The following is a 21,721-nucleotide window of genomic DNA, read 5'->3' as shown; positions in this document are numbered from 1 at the left end:
TGAGACCCTTCATAAGGATGGGAAAATCTAGATAAAAAGGTCATCATCATCATGTGCTGTGTCGTATGACGTAGCTGATCAAGATAATGGAGGGAAAAGAGTAGAAGCTAACAGGTGATAAGCGAGACCTGGTGAGAGTGAAGGTGGGTGAGCGAGAGGGGAAGAAGTGAAAAGCTGGGAGGAGTTAGGTGGAGGAGGTAAAGGACTGAAGATGAAGGAATCTGATAGGAGAGGACAGTGGAGAAAGGGAAGGAGAGGAGAACCAGAGAGGGGTAATGGGCAGGTGAGAAGAAGGGTTAAGAGGGAAGCCAGTTGGGGAAATGGAAAAAGAGAGAAAGAGATAAGGAAGGAGGGAGGGATTTTTAATGATCTCCTAAGAGGTTGCTGGCAGTAGTCAGATACATTGCTTCGCCGTCTTTGAATGCATTGGTATTTTTACTTTTGGTTCTTTTGCTAATCTCTCTCAATGATAAACTGAGCTAGTGATGTGCATCAAGAAGTTCACATCATACTGTACCATTAACATTGAGGTTTAATTCCAGTTATATATCTGCAGTGCCCTAAGATCTTTAAATGTTTCATTAATTATAGTCACTTACACTGTACGTGTTTGGATTAAGGAAACATAGGAAAGCTCTCCAACAGTCACTCATAAATGGTTGTTGGTGCTTCTGGCAAGACCAGTATATACTGCCCCCTAAATGCCCTGAGAACGTTGTAGACTCGTATAGTATGAAGAGAGGTCCTTTGGCCACCAAATCCACGCTCTCCATCTCACACCTGAGGTCTATGTGAGTGGCAGCCTCAACTATTTGTAGTAATTTGCTGAAATGACCATTTCAAAGGGTATTGCTGGGTCTAGTACACAAAAGGCTCCATCCTCTAGACAATCAGAATCCATACACTCAGAAGTTTGGGCATTTTAGTCAAAGAATATAACACTGCTTAAATTATACTGGTATTTAGGATTTGATGAGATTAACTGGGCAGTAGAAAGCTTTGCCATTTAATCTATTCCCACATTATTTATTACATTTGCATCAAGTCAATCCAGCTCTCAAAGCAATCTAATCTACCCCATTTATTCCCAGTAACTTCTCCCATGTGTCCATCAACTCTGCCCATCTACAGCAGAGGTAATTAGCAGTAACAGATTTATCCTTGGTGATGCCAGAGGAAATTAGAACATTTACTGACAACCCCAGAACTCATACGAATAACGTGCAAACTCCACACAGACAGCACCGGAGGTCAGGGTTGAACTCAGATCACCAGAGCTTGCAACCTGGCACTGAGGTCAACAAGACAACAGTTGCAGAGCCCTGGTATTTAGTCTGCCTTGACTCAAAACACCTGAATAACTGGGGGTTGTGGTTCCACAGGGATGGGTTAGGATGTTCCAGCACTTTGACCAAATGGTTTGATAATGTAACTGCTCTGGCCGTGACCAACCACATGAAATGGCAGAGTTGTGGACACAGCTCTGCATATCACAGAAACCATCCTTGCTTTCATTAACTCTGCCTACCCATCTCATTGTCCAGGGAAGCAGCCAGCATAATCGAAGATCCCACCCACCTTGGACTTTCTCTCATCTCCCCTCTCCCACCGGGCAGAAGGTGGGAAAGCTTCAAAGCATGTGCCCCCAGGTTCAAGGACAGCTTCTTCCTGGCTGTCATAAGACTTTAATGTTCCCTAAACCCTGACCTCCCAATCTATCTCACTTGGTCTTGCACTTTGTTGTTTACGCTGCACTGCACTTTGTACCTGTTAACATTCTTCTGTATTCCTACTGTTTTATTTTGTTCCATCTCAAAGCACTGTGTAATATATGATCTGTATGCAAGATGAGGCTTTTCACTGTATCTCAGTATATGTCACAATAATAATCCGATTCCAATTGCAATTCCAAACATTAGGAGCTATGGACCACGGGTCACCAAAATGCCTATTTTAGGTAAAGCAGGCCTATTTCCTCTTATTAAGGATGCCAGTGCTTTTAACAATAGTCCAACAGTTCCATCATCACTGTGATCAATATTAGCTTACCATTCTGGGCTTGATTTGGCTGAGCTTAAGTTCACATTTATGGGATCATATTTTAGACCATCCAACAGTCAGTGGGAATTAGAGGAGCAAATAAGTAGAGATTGCAGAATGTCACAAGAAACATTGAGTAATAACAGTAGGTGATTTTAACTTTCCACTCAATGACTGGGACTTCCATACTGTAAAAGGGCTAGAAGGGATAGAGTTTGTCAAGTGGGTTCAAGATTTGAACACGTCTCCTAATCAACAGATTTTAGAAGTGATTAACTTCACCACTACTTTATCATTTCCTGTCATTCCCCTTATATCCAGCCTAGTGTCACTTTATGTACATACAATGTACATTTTATAAACTAACTTATGTATTTATATTTATCATGTTTTTATTATGATTGTGTTCTTTATCTTTCGTGGGTGTTTTGTGCTGCATCAGATCCAGAGTAAAAATGATTTTGTTCTCCTTTATGTGTACAGGAAATGGCATTAAACTATCCTGAATCTTAGAAGTACCAATCCTGCGTCATAACCATAAAACTTCTATAGCTCGGATAGATCTTTCCAGTAAAACCAGTCTGCCTGAAATAATGGAGCTGAAATCCCCGTGTTTTTGCAATTAATAACCTACTAAGTGCAATGCACAAAAAGAAAATTGCAAAACAACTTTCCTTACAGTGTGTTTGATGAGTGATCAAGGAATAAATGAAAGACTGCACCCAACAGGGCAGACAAACAATCATTGTGCAAAAGACAACAAACTGTGCAGATACAAAAGAAAAAATTAATAATGATAATAAATGCAGAAATAGTCTGTACAGAAGGTGGCTCTGAAAGGAAATGACTTTATGACTCATGTTTTCAGTATTATTTATTTAACTATTTGTCTTTTGAAATTTGTCTTCTTTTGCACAGTGGTAGTTTGTCAATCTTTGTGTGCAGTTGTTCATTTATTCTTCTGTATTTTTTGCTCTGTGAATGCAAGTAGATGAAACTCATGGTAGAGCATGGTGATATATATGTATCTGATAATAAAGTTACTTTACTTTTATAAGGATAAGAGGATTGCTGAATTGTTGTAGTGTGTGGGGTAGCCAGTATCATAACAGGGAGATCCCAGAGGTACCTTATCGCCAAACAGTTTGGTAGCATGAAACCACTCAGGTGAAGGGAAGCTGACACTAAAAGCAAAGTAACTGGCAGAACAAGCTGCCTTGGGCTCATGTCACCACCAGCAGCTGAAAGCTAATGAGGGCCAAATATGGTCATGTTAGTAGGCATTACTTATTAAAAGCAACATAAGCAAACACTACCAAATGTCACGAGGTTAAACAAAACTATGACACAGGGATTAAGAAAATGTGACAACAAGAACGTTGTTTGGCTTCTCACAACGTTAACCATATGAGACACAGGAGCATAATTAGGCTATTTTGCCCACCTGATTGATCATGGCTGATTTATTTCCCCTCTCAACCCTATTCTCCTGCCTTTTTCTCATAACCTTTGATGCCCTTACAAATCAAGAAATTATCAACTGTTCTAAATATACCTAATGACAGCCTCCATAGCCATCCATGGCAATTAATTCCATGGATTCCCCATCCTCTAGGTAAAGAAATTACTCATATCTTTTCTAAAGGGGCATCCTTCAACTCTTAGCCTGTGCCATCTGGTCCTAGACTCTCCCAATATTGGAAACATCCTCTCCACAGCCACTCAATCTAGGCCTTTCAATATTCAGTAGATTTCAATAGATCATCTAAACTCCAGCAAATATACGCCCAGAGGCATCAAACGCTCCCCAGATGTTAATCCTTTCATTCCTGAAATCATTCTCCTAAGCCTGGTTTGGACCCTCTTCAATGCCAGTACATCCTTTCTTAGATGTGGGCCTAAAACCTCCCTCAATATTTCATATGTGGTCTGACCAATGCCTTAAAAGCCTAGCATTATATCCTTAGTCTAGTCAAAAGACAATAGACAATAGGTGCAGAAGTAGACCATTCGGCCCTTTGAGCCTGCACCGCCATTTTGAGATCATGGCTGATCATCTACTATTAATACCCAATTCCTGCCTTGTCCCCATATCCCTTGATTCCCCTATCCATAAGATACCTATCTAGCTCCTTCTTGAAAGCATCCAGAGAATTGGCCTCCACTACCTTCCGAGGCAGTGCATTCCAGACCCCCATAACTCTCTGGGAGAAGAAGTTTTTTCTTAACTCTGTCCTAAATGACCTACCCCTTATTCTCAAAGCATGCCCTCTGGTACTGGACTCTCCCAGCATCTGGAACATAAGTCCTCATGAAATGGATGCTAACATTGCATTTGCCTTCCTCACCACAGACAAAACTGCAAGTTAAGCTTTAGGGAATCCCACACTTGGACTTCCAAGTTCCTTTGCACTTTCAATTTCTAAATTTAATCCCACTTAGAAAGCAGTCTATGCTTTTATTCCTTCCACCAAAGTGGATGACCATACACTTCCCTGCACGGTATTCCATCTGCCATGCAAAGAGAAGTTTACAAAGGGATGTTTTTTGCTGTGATGTTTCCTGTAAACATTGTTTTAGTGCAGCTGTCAGGATGGAAGGATTGGATATTGACTTTAGTAGGATGCTTCCGCCTGGGTTCCAACAAACATCGTGTTTTTCCAGTGCCCACATTCACTGAGTCAAAGGTTCAAAGTTTCATTTATTATCGATGTATGCAGTATACAACTCTGAGATTTGTCTTCTCCAGATAGCCACGAAACAAAGAAAGCCATGGAAGTCATTCAGAAAAAACGCCAACTCCCCCACACAATAAAAAAATCTCACAAACGGCAACGCGATTATCAACCGACCCCCTCCCCGATGTGGAAAAAAATCACACAAATAGGGACTAAAACATCAAACCCCTCCCAGGCAGAATAACAAATCGTGCAAGCGGCAAGAACATCAAGCTCCAATTTCCAACTCCCCACCTTGCACAAAAAAATCTAACAAATCGCGCTAAACAGCAACAAGAAAGAACAGGCAAAAACACAGAATATAAAAAACGACTAACTGAAAGACTCCAGTCCAATCTATAAATCGCAGAACTCCGGTCACATCCTCTGACAGCATCGAGGGAGAGACAGAGAGAAACCACTTGAACGTAGACACCGTCCCTCGAGAGCAGCGAACAAGAGTCACGGTAAATCCCGATTTGAAGCTTGGCAATAGTACAGTGGCAACGAGTGGTCACTTGGAATACTCAGCCGGTGATCTGCTTTGGTAGGCAGCGCTGATACGATCTGTCCCATTAACAATCATCTCTGGGACATGGATACTGCAAGTGTGTTGGTGTTACTGAAGATGTGGGAGATGGTGTTCGAACTTTCCGTGGTCAGAGGTGGTTCTAAACTGATACAAGTGCAAGTTCATTTCTCAGCCCAAATCCTTACACTGAAAAACAAAGATATGCTGTTCCCAAAAATCTAAAATAAAATCAAGAAATGCTGGGAATACTTGGCAGCATTGACTGCAGACCATTTTCCCCTCAATGGATCAAGGATTAAGGAACTTTATTCGCCATATACATTTACATATATTAGGAATTTGCTGTGGTGTGTTGGTCATGCAACAAAAAAAAATTCAGCAATTATAAAGAATAAAGCATTATATAAAAAATATAGTTAGAGGTTTAAGTACAGATATGAAATAAAATATGCATCAATACATAAATACCGGCATGTATTTTCAATATAAATTTTATTATAGGAATGTTTTAAAGTGTTTACAGTGCAGTGACACAGGTACTGGTTGGAGGGGTTTGGGGGAGGCTAACTAGAATGGTTGATCAGATTAACTGACTGGGAGGGAAGCTTCTAAAATGGAACAACATTTTTGTTTTAGCAGTCAGATAGCACTTTCCAGAAGGGAGTTTTTGGAAAAGGCAATTTGCAGGGTGGGTAGTGTCCACAACGGTTTTCCCTGCCCACTCCTTTGTGCTGGAGACATGCAAGTTCTGCAGCAACTGTAGATTGCAGCCGGTGTTTCTGACCTGCCGAGTACCTCTAACGTTTCAGATCAGTGTGTGGTTCAGTTCCTGCTTCCACAAGACACAAGATCACTATCAGAGAGCTTGTGATCAAACCAAAACTTAGAGAGTATGTTTTATTTAATAAAAAGTCTTTTAAATCTCACTATTCAGTCCTCAAACATGAGCTTTTAACTTAAGTCTCAGACAGTAATCACATTCAAGAACTTGAAACCTTGGAAATATTTTCTACAAACGTTTGTCCAACATAATTACTTTACATTGATGTTTATTTGCAACGGTGCTTTGCTGCTTTTCTGCTTAAGAGCTTGACAGGAAAATTAGCTTTTTTAATAAGAGTACACAGAAGCAAGTTTGATCACGACCTCTCTGATAATGCATCCTGTGTCATATTTAAGTAGGAGCTGAACAATGCGCAGATTTGAAGAAAAGCAGGGATGTTGGATGTACTCAGCAGGCCAGGCTGCACCTGTTGAAGGAGAAGCTGTCGATGCTGCCTGACCTGCTAAGTATTTCCAACAATTTTTTTCTTTCGTTTTAGATTTTTGGGATCTGTAGGCTTTCACTTTTCAGTGCATGGATTGGGGATGAGGAATTAACTTGTGTTTACTTCAGCTAAAAAAACACTTCTAATGATGGAAGACCCAAGCACCATCTCCCACGACATCAATGACAACAAAATAGACTCAGTGCCTCAGTGGGACAAGATGTCCATTTGAATTTGGAGGACATGCAGCCAGCTTCACTCTATTCTATTCTATTCAATGAATTTTCTGAGTATGCATCCACACTCCTTAACCAGCACAACCAAGATATACGATACAACAGAGTTCAGACATTATTCATCTTCTGCTGTTGCCCTGATTGGCGGCAATAAATAATTGCTCAGTGAAGTGGTAAATGCCCTGCTGTGCAGATGTAGGCAGACAATACAAATGGAACACAAAGTTGCAGGTGTGGAGGGTATAAAGAAATTGCTGTACAGTTATTAACTAATGCAATTCATTGTTTAATTTGTTTTTAATTAACTTGGGATTTAAGCTTTGCGATGCTTCAATCTCTCTCCCTCTGGCGCATGATGGTGAGACAGCTTGCTGCCAATTCTCGAATCAGAGAACTTCGGATTAAAGCAATGCTGCAGACTGTAACATTGGAAAAGCGAGTTGTTTCTCGGTCTCCCGTCTTACTCTGGAAGAGGTGACACCACTCTCTCTCCGAGAGAGAGAGGGAGGGAGAGAAGGGAGTGGGAGAGAGAGAGGGGGGGGAGCGAGAGAGAGAAGGGGGGGAGAGGGAGGGGGAGGGGAGAGAGAGAGAGGGGAGAGGGAAGGGGAGGGGGAGAGAGGGAAAGAGAGGGCGGGAGAGGGAAGGGGAGGGGAGAGGGGAGTGGGAGAGAGAGAGAGAGAGGGAGAGGGGGGAGCGAGAGAGAGGGAGAGAGGGGAGTGCGAGAGAGAGAGAGAGGGCGGGAGAGGGAGGGGGAGGGGAGAGAGGGAAGTGGGGGGAGAGAGGGAGGGGGAGGGGAGAGAGGGGAGTGCGAGAGAGAGAGAGGGGGGAGTGAGAGAGAGAGGGGGAGAGGGAGGGGGAGGGGAGAGAGAGAGAGAGACAGGAGAGGGAAGGGGAGTGGGAAAGAGAGGTAGAAGGGGGAGCGAGAGAGAGAGAGAGGGGGAGAGGGAGGGGGAGGGGAGAGAGGGGAGAGAGAGAGAGGGCAGGAGAGGGAGGAGGAGAGAGGGGAGAGGGGGGAGGGGAGAGAGGGGAGAGAGAGAGAGGGCAGGAGAGGGAGGGGGAGGGGAGAGAGGGGAGTAGGGGAGAGAGAGAGAGGGAGGGAGAGAGAGTGAGAGAGAGTGCACCTTTGGCACATCAAAGTGCTGGGTTACAAACTACAGTTTCTGATGGACCCAGATCAGGGCCTCTTTGACTGATTTGCTATTGTTTGCTTGTTGGTGGTGGGGGTAATGCTTCCTGCTGGGACAAGTGTGGGGGTTGATGCTTTTGATGCTGCTTGTGCTTGGGAAGGGGGAGGGGTGTTTGGTGGGGAGGGTTCTTATGTTTTTTCTGTCATTCTTTGGGGTTCTTCTCCTCTTTCGTGATTGTATACTGTATACATTCTCTGATATTAAGTGGAACCATTGAACTATTGATGTGTTTTGATTCTACAAAGTAATTTGAGATTGATTTGAGCAAGAACTTTATAATATATCAATCCTGATTCTACAAAACATTGTACATATAAGCAAAACCTCAAATGTGACATCCCTCAACCTCCTTTACCTGCATAGTTGACCACACAGTAAGTGATTATGATGAGCGTCCCCAGGACTATTGCTATAACGCTTAGTAATCTGGCAAGATGTCCCAGTCTCCTGGCTCCATCCGTGTCCCCTTGTTGTAAGCTGTTTCTGGACTGTTGGAAAATAAAACAGACATTAGATATTTATTATATAGAAAGGTACTTTAAAGAGTGAATAAACAGCAGATTCTGGAAATGCTGGAGGAACCCAGCAGGTCGGGCAGCATTAATGGAAAGGAATAAACCCAAATCATGAAGAGCTGTTTTGCTAGGTACAGCAGCTAAATGGGATGTGAAGCAAACAATTACAGAAAGAACTGGTACAGATTTGAAAATAAAAGGAAGCCTTAGAAAACAAATAAAACACAATTTCAAACAGGAATCCTCATTTTACTTTAATACAGATGTTTTATTGCATAAAACTATAAAAGATCAGGAATGGAAATAGTCCACTAATAACATGACATTTATTATAACTTTTTCCAAATGACCCCTTCCAAGTGGGAGTCCAGGACCAGAGGGCACAGCTCATAATAGAACAACGTCCCTTTAGAACAGAAAAGAGGAGGAATTTCTTTAGCCAGAGGCTGGCAAATCTGTGGTGTTCATTGCCATGGACAGCTGTGGAAGCCAAGTCATTGGGTAAATTTGCAGTGGAAGTTGATAGACTCTTGATTAGTCTGGGTGTCAATGATTACAGGGAGAAGAGAGGAGAATGGAGTTGAGGGAGATAATATATCGGTCAAGATGGAATGGTGGAGCTGACTTGATGGGCTGAAAGGCCTAATTCTGCTCCTATGTCTTAAGGAACAGCAAAAGGTTTACAAAACCGGTAGATTATTTCTGAGAACCTTTAAAATTAATGAAAGGAATAGATGTACCTCATGGATATTATTAAATCTGGTTAGTGATGCATGATGCTCTCCGGACTATTATAACTGTGTTGAAATTGTCCACTTTTTTTCTGACAAAGATTTTAATTTAAATGGTTTGAAATGTCCTACAACAAGACCTGCCTGTGCTCTATGCTGTCATTCCCCTGTTGATTCCTTGAATCCAGAGGTACTGAGCTGGAACACCTCTATGGGTAGCTGAGTTGTTCCTGCTGCCATTATTGTTTATGTGGCATTTCTCAGCTCGAACAAACACATGCATGCTAATCATCAAGTCACTTTTCGCTTTATAATTAGATTTCAATTTCTCAGAGATCGTCAGGTAAAGGATCAAAGGCGGTTTAATGAGCTCACTTCACTGTTAAAAGCTCTGGAATTTTATAAATATGAACCAAAGTTTTAGATGAAGCCTTTAAATAAAAGTTGCTATAGAAGATTTCTTGAAAAGGCTGGACCTACTTTCCCAGGAACGCTGTTTCTAAGAACAAAATGACTCAGCAGACTAAAAGTGCACAGTTCTTTCATGCATAGTTTTACAATTTCAATCCATCTTTCGGGTGAAGGTCTTGAATTGCAAAGAGGCTTCGGTAAAATGAATGTATCCATTGGCAAGCCGTTCGCTAATGAGTACCAATTCATGCCTTTAAACTTTGCAGCAAATCAATCATTTTTTGATCTCAAGTAAGGAATTGGTATTTTTGATAAAGGTAAAATGAACACCATGCTTTTGTGGATCATTTTGGGGGCATTATTAAAAACAACTTGTCCTTCTTCTAACTTACGCAAGGACTATGTTGGGGACAATGTTTGATAATAAGACATGAGATCATACGAACATAAAACATAGGAGTAGAATTATACCATTCACCCCTTCGAGTCTGCTCCACCACTCTACCCCATTCTCCTACCTTCTCCCCTGAACTTCAACACACTTACTAATTAAGAACTTATCTACCTTTGCTTTAAATGTTCCCAATGATTTGGCTTCCACAACCATCTGTGGCAATAAATCCCACCGATTCACTGTTCTCTGGCTCAAGAAATTCCTTCTCATCTCTATTCTAAAGGGACATCTTTCTATTCTGAGGCTGTGCCCGCAGGTGCTAGACTCCCTTGCTATTGAAATTATCTTCTTCACACCCAGCCTGTCTATACCTTTTGATTTTTAATAAGTTTCAATGAGATCCCCACCTCATTCTTTTGAACTCCAGTGAGTCCAGACCCAAGGCCATGAAATACTCCTCATACTTCAACCCTTTCATTCCCAGAACTTCCCCACTACATCCTCTCCACATCCACTCTATTTTGGCTTTTCAATACTCATATGTTCCAGTGAGATCCCCCTCTCCATTCTTCTAAATTCCAGTAAGTACAGGCCCAGAGCCATCAAATGCTCCTCATACATTAACCCTTTCATTCTCAGAATCATTCTCGTGAAGCTGCTTTGGACCCTGTCCAATGCCAACACATCTTTCCTTAGCTAAAGGCCCGAAACTGCTCGCAATACTCCAAGTACAATCTGACCAGTGCCTTATAAAGCCTTAGCATTGCTTCCTTGCTCTTATACTCTAGTCCTTACACAATGAAAGGCAACAAGTACAAATGAATACTAATAAACATTAGTAATTTTATCTCTCAGTACTGACATCCATCATATTGATATGCCAGTATCATGACGAGATATGGGAAGAATATGGGTACCAGTAGCATAGTGGTTAACACAATGGTTTACAATACCAGTGCCCCAGGTTCAATTCCTGCCATTGCCTGTAAGGAGTTTGTACGTTCTCCCCATGAACAGGTGCTTCCGTTTTCTCCCATAGTACAAAGATGTACAGGTTGGGAGGTTGATTGGGCATTGTAAATTGTCCCTTGATTAGGCTCAGTTTAAATCTGGGTACTGCTGGGTGGTGTGGCTCAAAGGGCCAGAAGGGCCTATTCTGTGCTGTATCTCAATAAATAATACTCCTATGGAGTGACCATGTGGGTTTCCCACAGGTTTTCTGATTTCTTATCATCCTAAAGACAGGTATTTAGGTTCAATAGCTACAATGTGGTGTAGGTTAGTGGCAAAAAACCAACATCAAAGGGGAGTTAGTGGACATCTATGTTTGAAATTACGTTGCAGGAAAATGGGGAAATAAAGAAAGAGAGAGGGACTGATGGGACAGCTCTTGGGATCTGGCACAGAGTCAATGGGATGAGTGGCCTCTTTCTGCACTGTTGGAAGTTAGACAGAGCACTGTCAATCCAACAACTTGGGCTTGACAGCAGGGTTTGCCATATCGCAATAACATCAATCGTCAGCAGACAGTGAGTGTGTTTTTTCAGCCAAACATTCAGGAAGTTGTATGGAATTTCTGCACAAGTTAAACTTGGTGAATAAAGGACAATCTTGTGCCATCTGAAGAAAAAGCATGGGAACAAGTCACCTCTCTGATTTCTCAGCTGCGAATGGGAGTTGTTGCTATCGGGCAATCTAAATCCTTGTTTAAAGAAAAGTGACATTGGAGGTCTTATGTCATAAACACGAGTGTAGAAGTGTGTTCTTTCTACAAGATGCACTGCAACAACAAACCAAAGTTCCTAAGGTAGCACCTTCCAGACCCACAACCACTACCATCTAGAAGGATGAAGACAACTGAGCCCTGGGAGCAGAGCTAGTTGGAAAACCCTTGTCCAAGTTATTCACCATCCTGACTTGGAAACATTTCACTGTTCTTTCATTATCGCTGGGGCAAAATCATGGAATTCCCTCCCTATCAGCACCGTGGGTGTACCTACACCTCAGGGACTGCAGCGGTTCAAGAAGGCAGCTCATCACCACCTTCTCAGGGGCAATTAGGGAAGGGGAATGAATGCTGGCGACACCCACATCCCATAAATGAATAAATTAGAAAGACAGATTCTGGAAATCCAGAATAGCACACACAAAGTGCTGGAGGAACTCAGCAGGTCAGGCAGCATCTATGGAAAAGAATAAACATTTGATGTTTCAGGTCAAGACCCTTCATCTGAACTGCAAAGGAAGGTGGGGGAGGGGAAGGAGTACAAGCTGGATGGTTATAGGCTGAAGCCAGGTGAGGGAGAATGTAGATGGGTGGGGAGGGGGCAGGGGGATGAAGTGAGAAGCTGGGAGGTGAAAAACGTAAAGGGCTGAAGAAGAAGAAATCTGATAGGAGAGGAGAGTAGACCATGGGACAAAGGGAAGGAGGAGGAGGGCCACCAAGGAGAGGTGATAGGCAGGTGAGGAGAAGAGAAGAGGTAAGAGGAGAGCCAGAGTGGGGAATGAAGAAGAGGGAAAAATTACTGGAAGTTAGAGAAATCATTGTCATATGAGTTTTAGAGCCCAAGGTAAATAGTGGATGACAAAAAGAATTTTGGTTTTTGGAAGGGGTGTGGTATTATGTTTGGCCAAGGCATCAAGTATTCCATTAGAGATTAAATTAGGATTGAATGATGCCACAAGTTATTACAGTAAATCAATAAGCATTCATTAATGTAATATCACTTGAACCAAGAGGTCTGGTTTCACAGTTTTGCATTTCCTTGCAAATTATTACAGCTTGGACAACAGCTACGGATCTGCATTAACAGTTCTCTTGGAGCACTGCACTTCACCGTAACAATAGCTTAAGTAGAGAACATTCTATTAGATTGCAGCAGTCTTAAAGGAGGTATTCTGCCTGGATAAAAAAGATTATGGTTGCTCTTGTGAGAACTCCATTCAACCTCAGAATCACTGACTTTTCATTGTACGATCTGAAGTTGGAATGATCAACAGATATATTGAACAGAAATAATTAATTTGGGAGGTAATGCTGGGCTTAAAGCAGTGTTATTTACACCGAAACTGGCTTTCCAGAGCCAAGGTTAACTCCCAGCTTCACAACATGATCCCTGTTGAGCTAAAATCCCCAGTGAACCCAGGGGCATTTTTTTTTCATTATTGCTTACAATTGCAATTAGCATAAATGTAATATTAATCAAGATGTAATTAAGCAAAAGTCAAAGCTTTTTAAAAAAAATACAAGGATATGTTTTATTCAAATCATAAATTTTAACTAAGTTGTCATTTTTGCTCACTATAATCTCCTCTCGAGGGAACTCGGGAACTCAAGAACAGGTAGATGCTGGAAATCTGAAATAAAAAGAGAAAATACCGGAAATGCACCAGTTTGTGGACCGTGGATTGTTTCAGACTTATGGTTTTTATATTGTGTTCTTTATCACTCGTTCTTTTTCTGTTTTGCTGTGCGACAGGAGTTGATCTTGGGGGAGGGGTTGATGTTCTTGTTGTGTTCTGTTAGCTTTTTTGTGCAGGGGGGAGTTTGTCTGGGGGGGTTAATGTTCTTGTTCCATTTTGTGCAGGGGAGGGAGAGTTGGTTTGCTGTTTCTCTCTAAACGACTTGTAACTTCTTTCTTTGCTTTGTGGCTATCTGGAGAAGAGAAATCTCAGATTTGTATATGGATACATACTTTAATAATAAATGAACCTTTGAACATCTGTGGACAGAGAAACAGAATTAATATTGGAGACAAATGAAGAAACTTCAACTGGAAATGTTAACCTCAGTTTCTCTCTCAACAGATGCTGCACGACCTGCTGAGAATTTCCAGCATTTCCCATCATTGTTTCTGCCTCTTGAGGCACTTAGTTGCTTGGCGCAACTCCAAAAATAATGACCAGCCTTTAATACAGACTCGCTGTGCAAGTACCATCGGTAGTTATCACGTTCATTGAAGACTTCACAACTGCATCTTCTGATTCATATAAAAAAAGACAAGGCACAGCAAACAAGAACAATAGGCCTAGGCTGATTAGTCTCCCTGTTGTTGAACATTGATGTTAAATGTGGTCCAGAAGCTATAAAATCCTGAAATGAGTAACCCCATCAATTAGAAATTATCCTGGAAGTTTACGAGGCAGAGCAAGCATTAGCTGTACATTTGCACAAGCTATCCTCATCTTATTTTCTGCAAACCAATAATACTGCCTCACCAATAATAACATTAAAAAACTATAAAATCTAAACAAGCACTTTTATTGGCGGCTGAGGACCATACAAGGCATTTGTTTTTCTCAGTATATTTCATTTTGAATTTTACTTCTGTCAAAGGCATTCAACCAGAGAAAGCCTCAAAATATGCAACCATCTGAGTGACTGATTTATTTCTAACAGAACCTCAACACGGTTTAGATTTACGGTCAGTTTATAAATAAGAGATTATATTACATTTCAAATGGTACATCCTTTTGACAATGGGTGTGTCAATCTGCACTGTACACCTGCCGGATGACATATTGTTTATTTATTTCTCTTGTAATTTGAATCTATAAACCAGTCATATTGTACCTTTAATGTTGATCTATAAGCAGCTTTTTGTAAACTGAATTGCAACCGTCCAAGTTAAGATAAAATCAATAAACCATTTGCAAATTTCCAAATTTTCATAATTTCTATCTGTTAATTCCTGGTGAAAAGAACTAATGAACCTGCCAAAGATTCTATACTTAAGATGTCAGAAGGGAAAGTGCTTGTAGTAGTTATCCAATCCTATTTATGACAACATATTTTCATTATTGGAAAGACTAATGCACATTTGCTACCTTAAGGCTCGACTTTAGCGATTATTAATGAATATTTCCATTTATGCCATGGATATTTAATTTTATGGAAACCAGTAATATTGTCCTGAGCCAGTCGAGCATTTTAACAATCCAATGTCTGCAGGGAAAGGAACCGCTGAACTAAAAGCAATTGTTGACTGAACTGAGAAATATACCCTGTCTGTGGTGATTACTGTGAGATTGGAACACTGACTCACTCCAAAATAGCTCGAATCATGGACTTGAAAGGACGTAAACGAAACAGAATTTTAGGGATGGGTACAGTTAAAACCCACAAGAATTCTTTTTTTTTGCTATGCTTTCTCTCTCTGTTGTGGAATATTACAAAAGAGAGAGCAATCTAAACTATTTTTACAAGGCAATGATATTAATCAATGAACAGTTGGTATAGGAAGGGCCGCCAGATCTCTGCAACCCAAAGTTCTTTAAGCATTTGTTAACGTTAATTGTTGAATCAAACGTTAAACCTGAAGAGGTGAAGGATAAAGGAATATTAAAACAGCAATACAGCTAAGCGGTCACAAAAAAAATCAGAATTATGCTCTGTCCTCCAATTTTTGTGACAGCTACAATGGGACCCAGTTAAGCCATGACTGGATTTCAAAATTCTCTTTTATTTTCAAATCCTTGGCTTAATCTCCTCCAGATCTATAACCCTCCCAAGATATTTCAGCTTCTGAACCCAATTACTCTACAACTGTTAATGGTCCTACAGCTGACACCTTCCTCAGGCTTGAAATTTCCTCTGCCACACCCTAAAGATGCTCTTTAAAACAATCTTTGACTGAGGTAACCTGTCCTAAACTTAACCCTAACATGACTGGCAAAGCTCTGTTTTAAACACAAGAAATTCTGCAGATGCTGGAAACCCAAAGCAATACACACAAAATGCTGGAGGAACTCAGCAGGTCAGGCGGCATCTATGGAAGTGAATGAACAATCCATATTTCCAGCAGGGGCACGTCTTTAGTGGGAAGACGCCAGAATAAGAAGATGAAGGGAAGTGAAGAAGAATAGCTGGAAGGTGGCAGCTAGAGAGCGAGATAGGTGAAGCCAGGTGGGTGGGAAAGGTAAAGAGCCAAAGATGAAAGAAACTGACCGGAGAGGAGAATGGACTATAGAAGAAAGAGAAGGAGCACTGGGGGTGGTAATAGGCAGGTGAGAAGAGATAAGAGGTCAAATTGGGGAATAGAAGGATGGGCGGGGAATTTTTTAACCTGAAGGAGAAATTGATATTCATGCCATCTGGGTTGGAGGCTATTGAGAGGGAATATATTGCTCCTCCACCCTGAGGGTGACCTCCTTGTGACACAAGAGGAGGCCATGTACCTACATCTCAGATCGGGAGTAGGAAATGTAAATTATTGGGCTACAGGGAAGTTCTGCTTTTGGCAGATGGAGCTGAGATGCTAATTTAGGGGAACTGCATATATTGTCATTTAGCATACCAGATTTAGGAGACTTCTTTTCCACTAAAAGGTAGCCCAGCGCTGTGTTCATCCAGTCAGGTCGACGAGAAGTGAAGGTGGGCTGAGAATTGATGGATGGAATGGGCTGGGACAGGGCGGGTGCTCCCTGTAAACTGTAGGGGAGTGGAGCACGACTCTGGATCATTTCTAACAGCCGCAGGCCAGACCCCGACTCCCAAGTAATGTCAGATCAGTGCCAATTTGCCTGTAGCAGAAATGGGTGTCTGGCTTGGTCTTCTATCGGGAAATGTCCGACTGGAGAGTCTCAAAATCCAAGCCAGGGGTCCCCACGAACCCTCTACAATTAACCGAGGTGTCCGTGGTCGAAGGGAACCCAGAACCAACAGCGACAGGATCCGGACAGCTGCGGGCAGAGCCGCCAGCCCGAACTCGATCTCAGACTAATCCTCAGACCGATCTGCCAGCTCTGCCGGCACAGAGATATCACCCCGAAACTCAGCAACCCGCGTGGGGCGCGACGCCGCTCCCACCTCACACCGCCACCCGAGTCGGGAGGCGTTCTCCCAGCTAAACCCTCCGGCAGCGGTTCGAGTCTCCCTCTCGACCGTGAGGGAGGCAGAAAGATCCCTGCATCTTCTTCAAAGCAAGATAAATACAAAAAGTACAGGAATAACTCTGCCAGTCAGACAACACGTGTAGAAAAGGGAGAGAACGCTTCGGGTCGGAAACCTTGCCAATGAGCAGGTCTCCCGTCTGAAAAATCAACTCTCTTTTTCCACATTGCCTGAATTGCTTAGTTTTTCCAGCATTTTATTTTATTTTTTTAAATTTCAGATTTCCAGATTCAATTGCATTCTCATCTGGAAAGCAAAAGACGCTTGTCGATGAGTTTACTCGGCGAATTACTTTCCATTAAATGCTTTACCCAGTAAAATATTTTTAAGGAAAGGTGATCATCGTCTGGGGTTGGAGGGGAAATGTATCTCCCGTTCGGGCGACTTTCTCCACAGTTTAAAGTGGGTAGCTTTATTTCCCCCGGTAATGCGGTCCGTTTCTGGACCGGGACTCCCGATAATTTTCTTACTTGAAGACTGGCGTGAACTCAAGAGTTGGAAATTGTTAAGGCTGGCCGTGAAATTAGAGAAATCTCTTGGTAATCCCCTCGCTGGTCTGGGCATTCCGGGGGGAATCCACTGATAACTAACTGTACACGCTTCGAGACTGCCCCCGGAAGCCGCCTGCTGCTCTTGGTTTCTCGCCCGTGGGCAGCCTCGCCGTCCCACATCCTCCCCTCGCACGGGCTTCCCCGGCTAAGTACAGAACCCCCGCCGCATCATCGCCTCCTCACCGACGAGGAACATCACAAGCGTCCTCCACTGCCGTGGGATCCAACTTGTGAAACACAGCATCACACTAAGTCTGATAAAGCGCGCCGGACACTCACCATGATGGAGTAGACGAGCGCCACGATGTTGATGGGCCACATCGGGCAGAAGCAGCTGAGGATGGCCAGGATCAGGTAATCCCTGGGCCGGGCCTGCTCCCGGGCACTACCTGTGCCCGTGGACGATGCCCTTCCCACGCTCACCCGGGACGGCGAAGTGGGTGTGGCGCCAATTTTAGACATTGACTCCGAGGACATGTACTTCATGTTGTGGCCATTGGGCTCGGCCTCCAGCTCCTTGGCGTTCGGCAGGCTAACAGTGAACGACCTGGAGTTCTTGATGCCATTCCCCAGGCTTGCCTGCGACGTGCTCAACAGAAGCTTCTCCATCTCCTGGTGATCCTTCGGTAGAGCCGAGTCCCCAGATTCACCCAAGTTCTTCTCAAACTCCGCGTCCGTGTTTACGGCCATCGCTGCTCGCTCGCTGCGCAGGTCTTACAGTCTCATCCTCGGGAAGGGAGGAAACGGAGGGATTAAACAAACACGCGGGTCATTGAAATGGTCGGGGTGGGGACAAGAAAGTGGACGGCGAGGTAAAGGGTGAAGATTCCCGCCTTGCCACGAGCCGCCGTTCTCCTCAGTCTGACAGTGCCACCCTCTGCGTGGACACACTGGGCTCCCTCGCACCAGACGAACCCATGCAGATGTGGTGGGCTGGTCAGAAATAGCGCTCCAATCTCTCCGAAGCTGCAACGCGGACTCCTCTGTCCCCTCTCCACTTGCGGAATTCCACGAACCTCTAAGACAATTAGGGAGGAAAATAATCGGATCCTGCGCTGACGAGTGAATGGAATCGACTCCACGTGTCCCTCTTCCCTACCTGCCTGTGAATGCCTTTGCCCGACAGGCAGACGAGGCGGTCTGCAACCTGCCCGTTCCCTCCGCTGCCAGACCTTGGGGAATACTTGCATTTAAAGCGTGCTTCTTTCCGAGTCAGGCTCTGTATCACACATCCTCCTCCTCCCCACTCGCTGCACTATGATTGCTTTCTACATAATTCATACAATTGTATTTGCGGAGCCACAGAACTCCATTTGAAAAAAAAGATTGATCGATATTACAAGTAACTCCGGCTAATGCTTTCAGATGGTCAGGCTCCGTTTAAAAGCGATCGTTTGAACCGTATGCAACAAAATCAAGGGTAACGCACACAAAATGTTTCAGGATTAAGTTATATATGTGTATTTGTCAGAGTTTATACACTCGAGGTAACTAATTCCAAGTCCATCGAATAGAATGATAAGTGTGCTCGCTTGTCAGCTAATTGTTTTCGTTTAATCTCACTGGTCACTGTTTAAGATTAAAGTTGTACAGATAACGGTATTCAGATTTAACATTTAAGTATAAGACTGTGACACCCATAGGACTAATTAGGATCGACCTCAAGATTTATGACTTTGATTGCAACAGGTTCCTCCTGTAGAAAATTGAACTGGCAAATTGTTCCATTTGATGGTTTAATCCAAGCTGTTTTGTCAGATTGTTTTGGTCTATGTGCAGAAAAGCAATTAAACCATTCTCCTTTGCTCTGCTTCCCCTGATTTTCTAAACGGGGAGAAAATTTGAAAATCTGAGGTGCTAAGGGACTTGAGACACCTTGTGCAGGGAAGAAAGGCAAGGGGATTGTTAGCAATCATTTCCCGAGGACCAGAGTATACAGGCAAAGGTGCAAAGCTGGGACTTTATAAGGCAGTGGTCTGACTGCACTTGGGAGTACTGTATTGTGAGCAGTTCCGGGCCCTTATCTTCCCTCCGCTGTCTGTAAGGAGATTGTACTTTCTCCCCGTGACTGTGTGGGTTTCCTCCGGGTGCTCCGGTTTCCTCCCACACTCCAAAGACATACCGGTTGGTGGGTTAATTGGTCATTGTGAATTATCCCATGATTAGGCTAAGTCGGGGATTGCTGGGTGGTGTGGTTTGAAGGGCCTGTACCTCAATACAGAAATAAATAAATAAAAGATATACTGGCATGTTGAAGAGGGTCCAGAGGAGGTTCATGAGGATGACTCTGGGAGTGAAAGGGTTAACATCATTCTTGATGGCTCTGGGCCTGTATTCGCTGGAGGTTAGAAGAATAGTGTGTGTGTAGGGGAAAACTTTTTGAAGCTAATTGACTATTGAAAGGCCTAAATACATTGGATGTGGAGAGGGTGTTTCCTATCAGTCTAGGACCAGAGAGCACAGCCTCTGAATAGAGAAATGTGCATTTAGCATGGGAGTAAGTTTGGTAGAATTCATTGTGGTGGATAGCTGTGGAGGCCAAGTCTGAGTATATTTAAAGCAGAGGTTGATAGGTTCTTGCTTAGTCAGAATGTCAAAGGTTACGGGGTGAAGGCAGGAGAATGTGGGGTTGAGAGGAATGATGGACCAGCCATGATGGAATGGCAGAGCGGACTCAATGGGCTGAGTGGCTTAATTCTGCTCCAATGGCTTACGGTCTTACAGTCTTACTCCAAAGCATTTTATCAACTTGCTTTGTTCCTATGGATTCTCCTCCTGCCTTCCTTGAACCAAATATCCCATCCCCTGATCCTGCTTGAGATTCTCCGATTTGTTGTGTCCCACCATCTCTAAATGTTAGACCAGGTTCTGACTTTGTCCTATGGGTGTTAGACCAGAGTTCCCTTCATCAATACACATTCCATGGCTTCTTCCATACAACTGACCATGAGTGTCTGCCCTTATATTTTAACTCTTCTCACCCTGTGGGTGTGGCCTGACCTGCTGAGCTTTTCCAACATTTTCTGCTGTTCTGTTTCTGGTTTCCAGCACCTGCAGTTTATTGCAAACGTGTTCAGAGTGGATTGAAATAACTTCAATTTATATGGGTATTTTCTCTTTTGAAGTAAAATAAAAGTTGTTTTGCATATCGCTGCGAGCCATTTTGTACAAAGCAGGAGCCCATGCAAGAAAGTGACCATATACACGGCTGAAACATAGAAACGAGAAAGTGAGAGCAGTAGGCCGCTCAGCCCTCTAACCTCCTCTGAGATTCAATGCAATCATGACTGATCCTCTAGCTCAAACCCAAATCCTGACTCTTCCTTCATATATTTTGATGCATCTTGTGTCTAGAAACCTGTCCACCTCCTCCTAAACGTCTTCAGTAAGTGATCTTAACTGCCTAAGTGACATAGAATTCCACATATTCACCAATTTCTGAGAGAAAACATTCTTCCTCATCTCATTCATAAAAGTATTATTGTCTGTCCTGAAATTATGACTGTTTCTAGACCCTGCAGCCTAGGGAAACATTCTCCCTTCATCCAGCTTGTCAGTACTTTGTACATTTCAATGAATTCTTCCCTGATTCTTCTTAACTCTAGAGAATATACAAGCCTTGTCAATTCTGTCTGAAAATATCTAGGAATACTCCACGGGACAATCGGCATCCACGATTGGAGAAAAGGCTTCATTCTTCACAATTGTGTACTGACAAAAGGCCACCTGTCTCAAGCATTATCTCTAATCTATTCTAAATCTCTCTCTTGACCATTTCTCTCTGACCTGCTGAGATATTAGCTGAGGGAGAAGCATTAGCCAACATACTCACTATGATGAAAATCATGCCAAGCGATCCTTTTAGTCTGACGTAGCCTTGGCTTATCATCTCTGCTGACAGTGCATCGTGCCTCAACGGTGCACCGACTCTAAATTTAAGTAACCTGCTAAAGCTTTTCATGAAGCTTGAACCCAAAACCTTCTGACTTTAAGCAGAGTACTCTCAAAAGGCCCTCAGTCACAGAAATATAATTGTTTATTTGTTTGAACAATACACACAAAGTAGTGGAGGAACTCAGCAGGTCAGGCAGCATCTAGGAAGAGGAATTGGCCAATGACATTTCAGGCTGAGACCCTTTATCAGAACTCGAAAGGAAGGGGATAGAAGCCAGATTAAGAAGGTGGGGGGAGGGGAGGGAGTACAGGCTAGCAGGTGACAGGTGAAACAAAGAATCAGAGAGTAGCAG

The 21,721-nt window shown here is 43.0% G+C and overlaps 1 protein-coding gene across 1 annotated transcript in view; it reads right to left on the bottom strand.

The window, feature by feature from the left end:
• The window catches only part of LOC132395111 (trafficking regulator of GLUT4 1-like), a 30,385-nt gene extending 9,866 nt beyond the window's left edge, over window positions 1–20,519 (bottom strand). The window contains exons 1-2 of the mRNA XM_059971420.1: window positions 17,754–20,519; window positions 8,336–8,468 (exon numbers count right to left, since the gene is read on the bottom strand). Coding sequence (XP_059827403.1) covers window positions 8,336–8,468; window positions 17,754–18,164 — 544 coding nt within the window. The 5' untranslated portion in view covers window positions 18,165–20,519. The remainder of the gene's footprint in view (window positions 1–8,335; window positions 8,469–17,753) is intronic.
• Between the last annotated feature and the right edge of the window lie 1,202 nt (window positions 20,520–21,721).

The sequence above is a fragment of the Hypanus sabinus genome, chromosome 6 (genome assembly GCF_030144855.1).
Source record: "Hypanus sabinus isolate sHypSab1 chromosome 6, sHypSab1.hap1, whole genome shotgun sequence".
NCBI lineage: Eukaryota > Metazoa > Chordata > Chondrichthyes > Myliobatiformes > Dasyatidae > Hypanus > Hypanus sabinus.
This window is presented reverse-complemented; position numbering and strand designations above follow the sequence as displayed.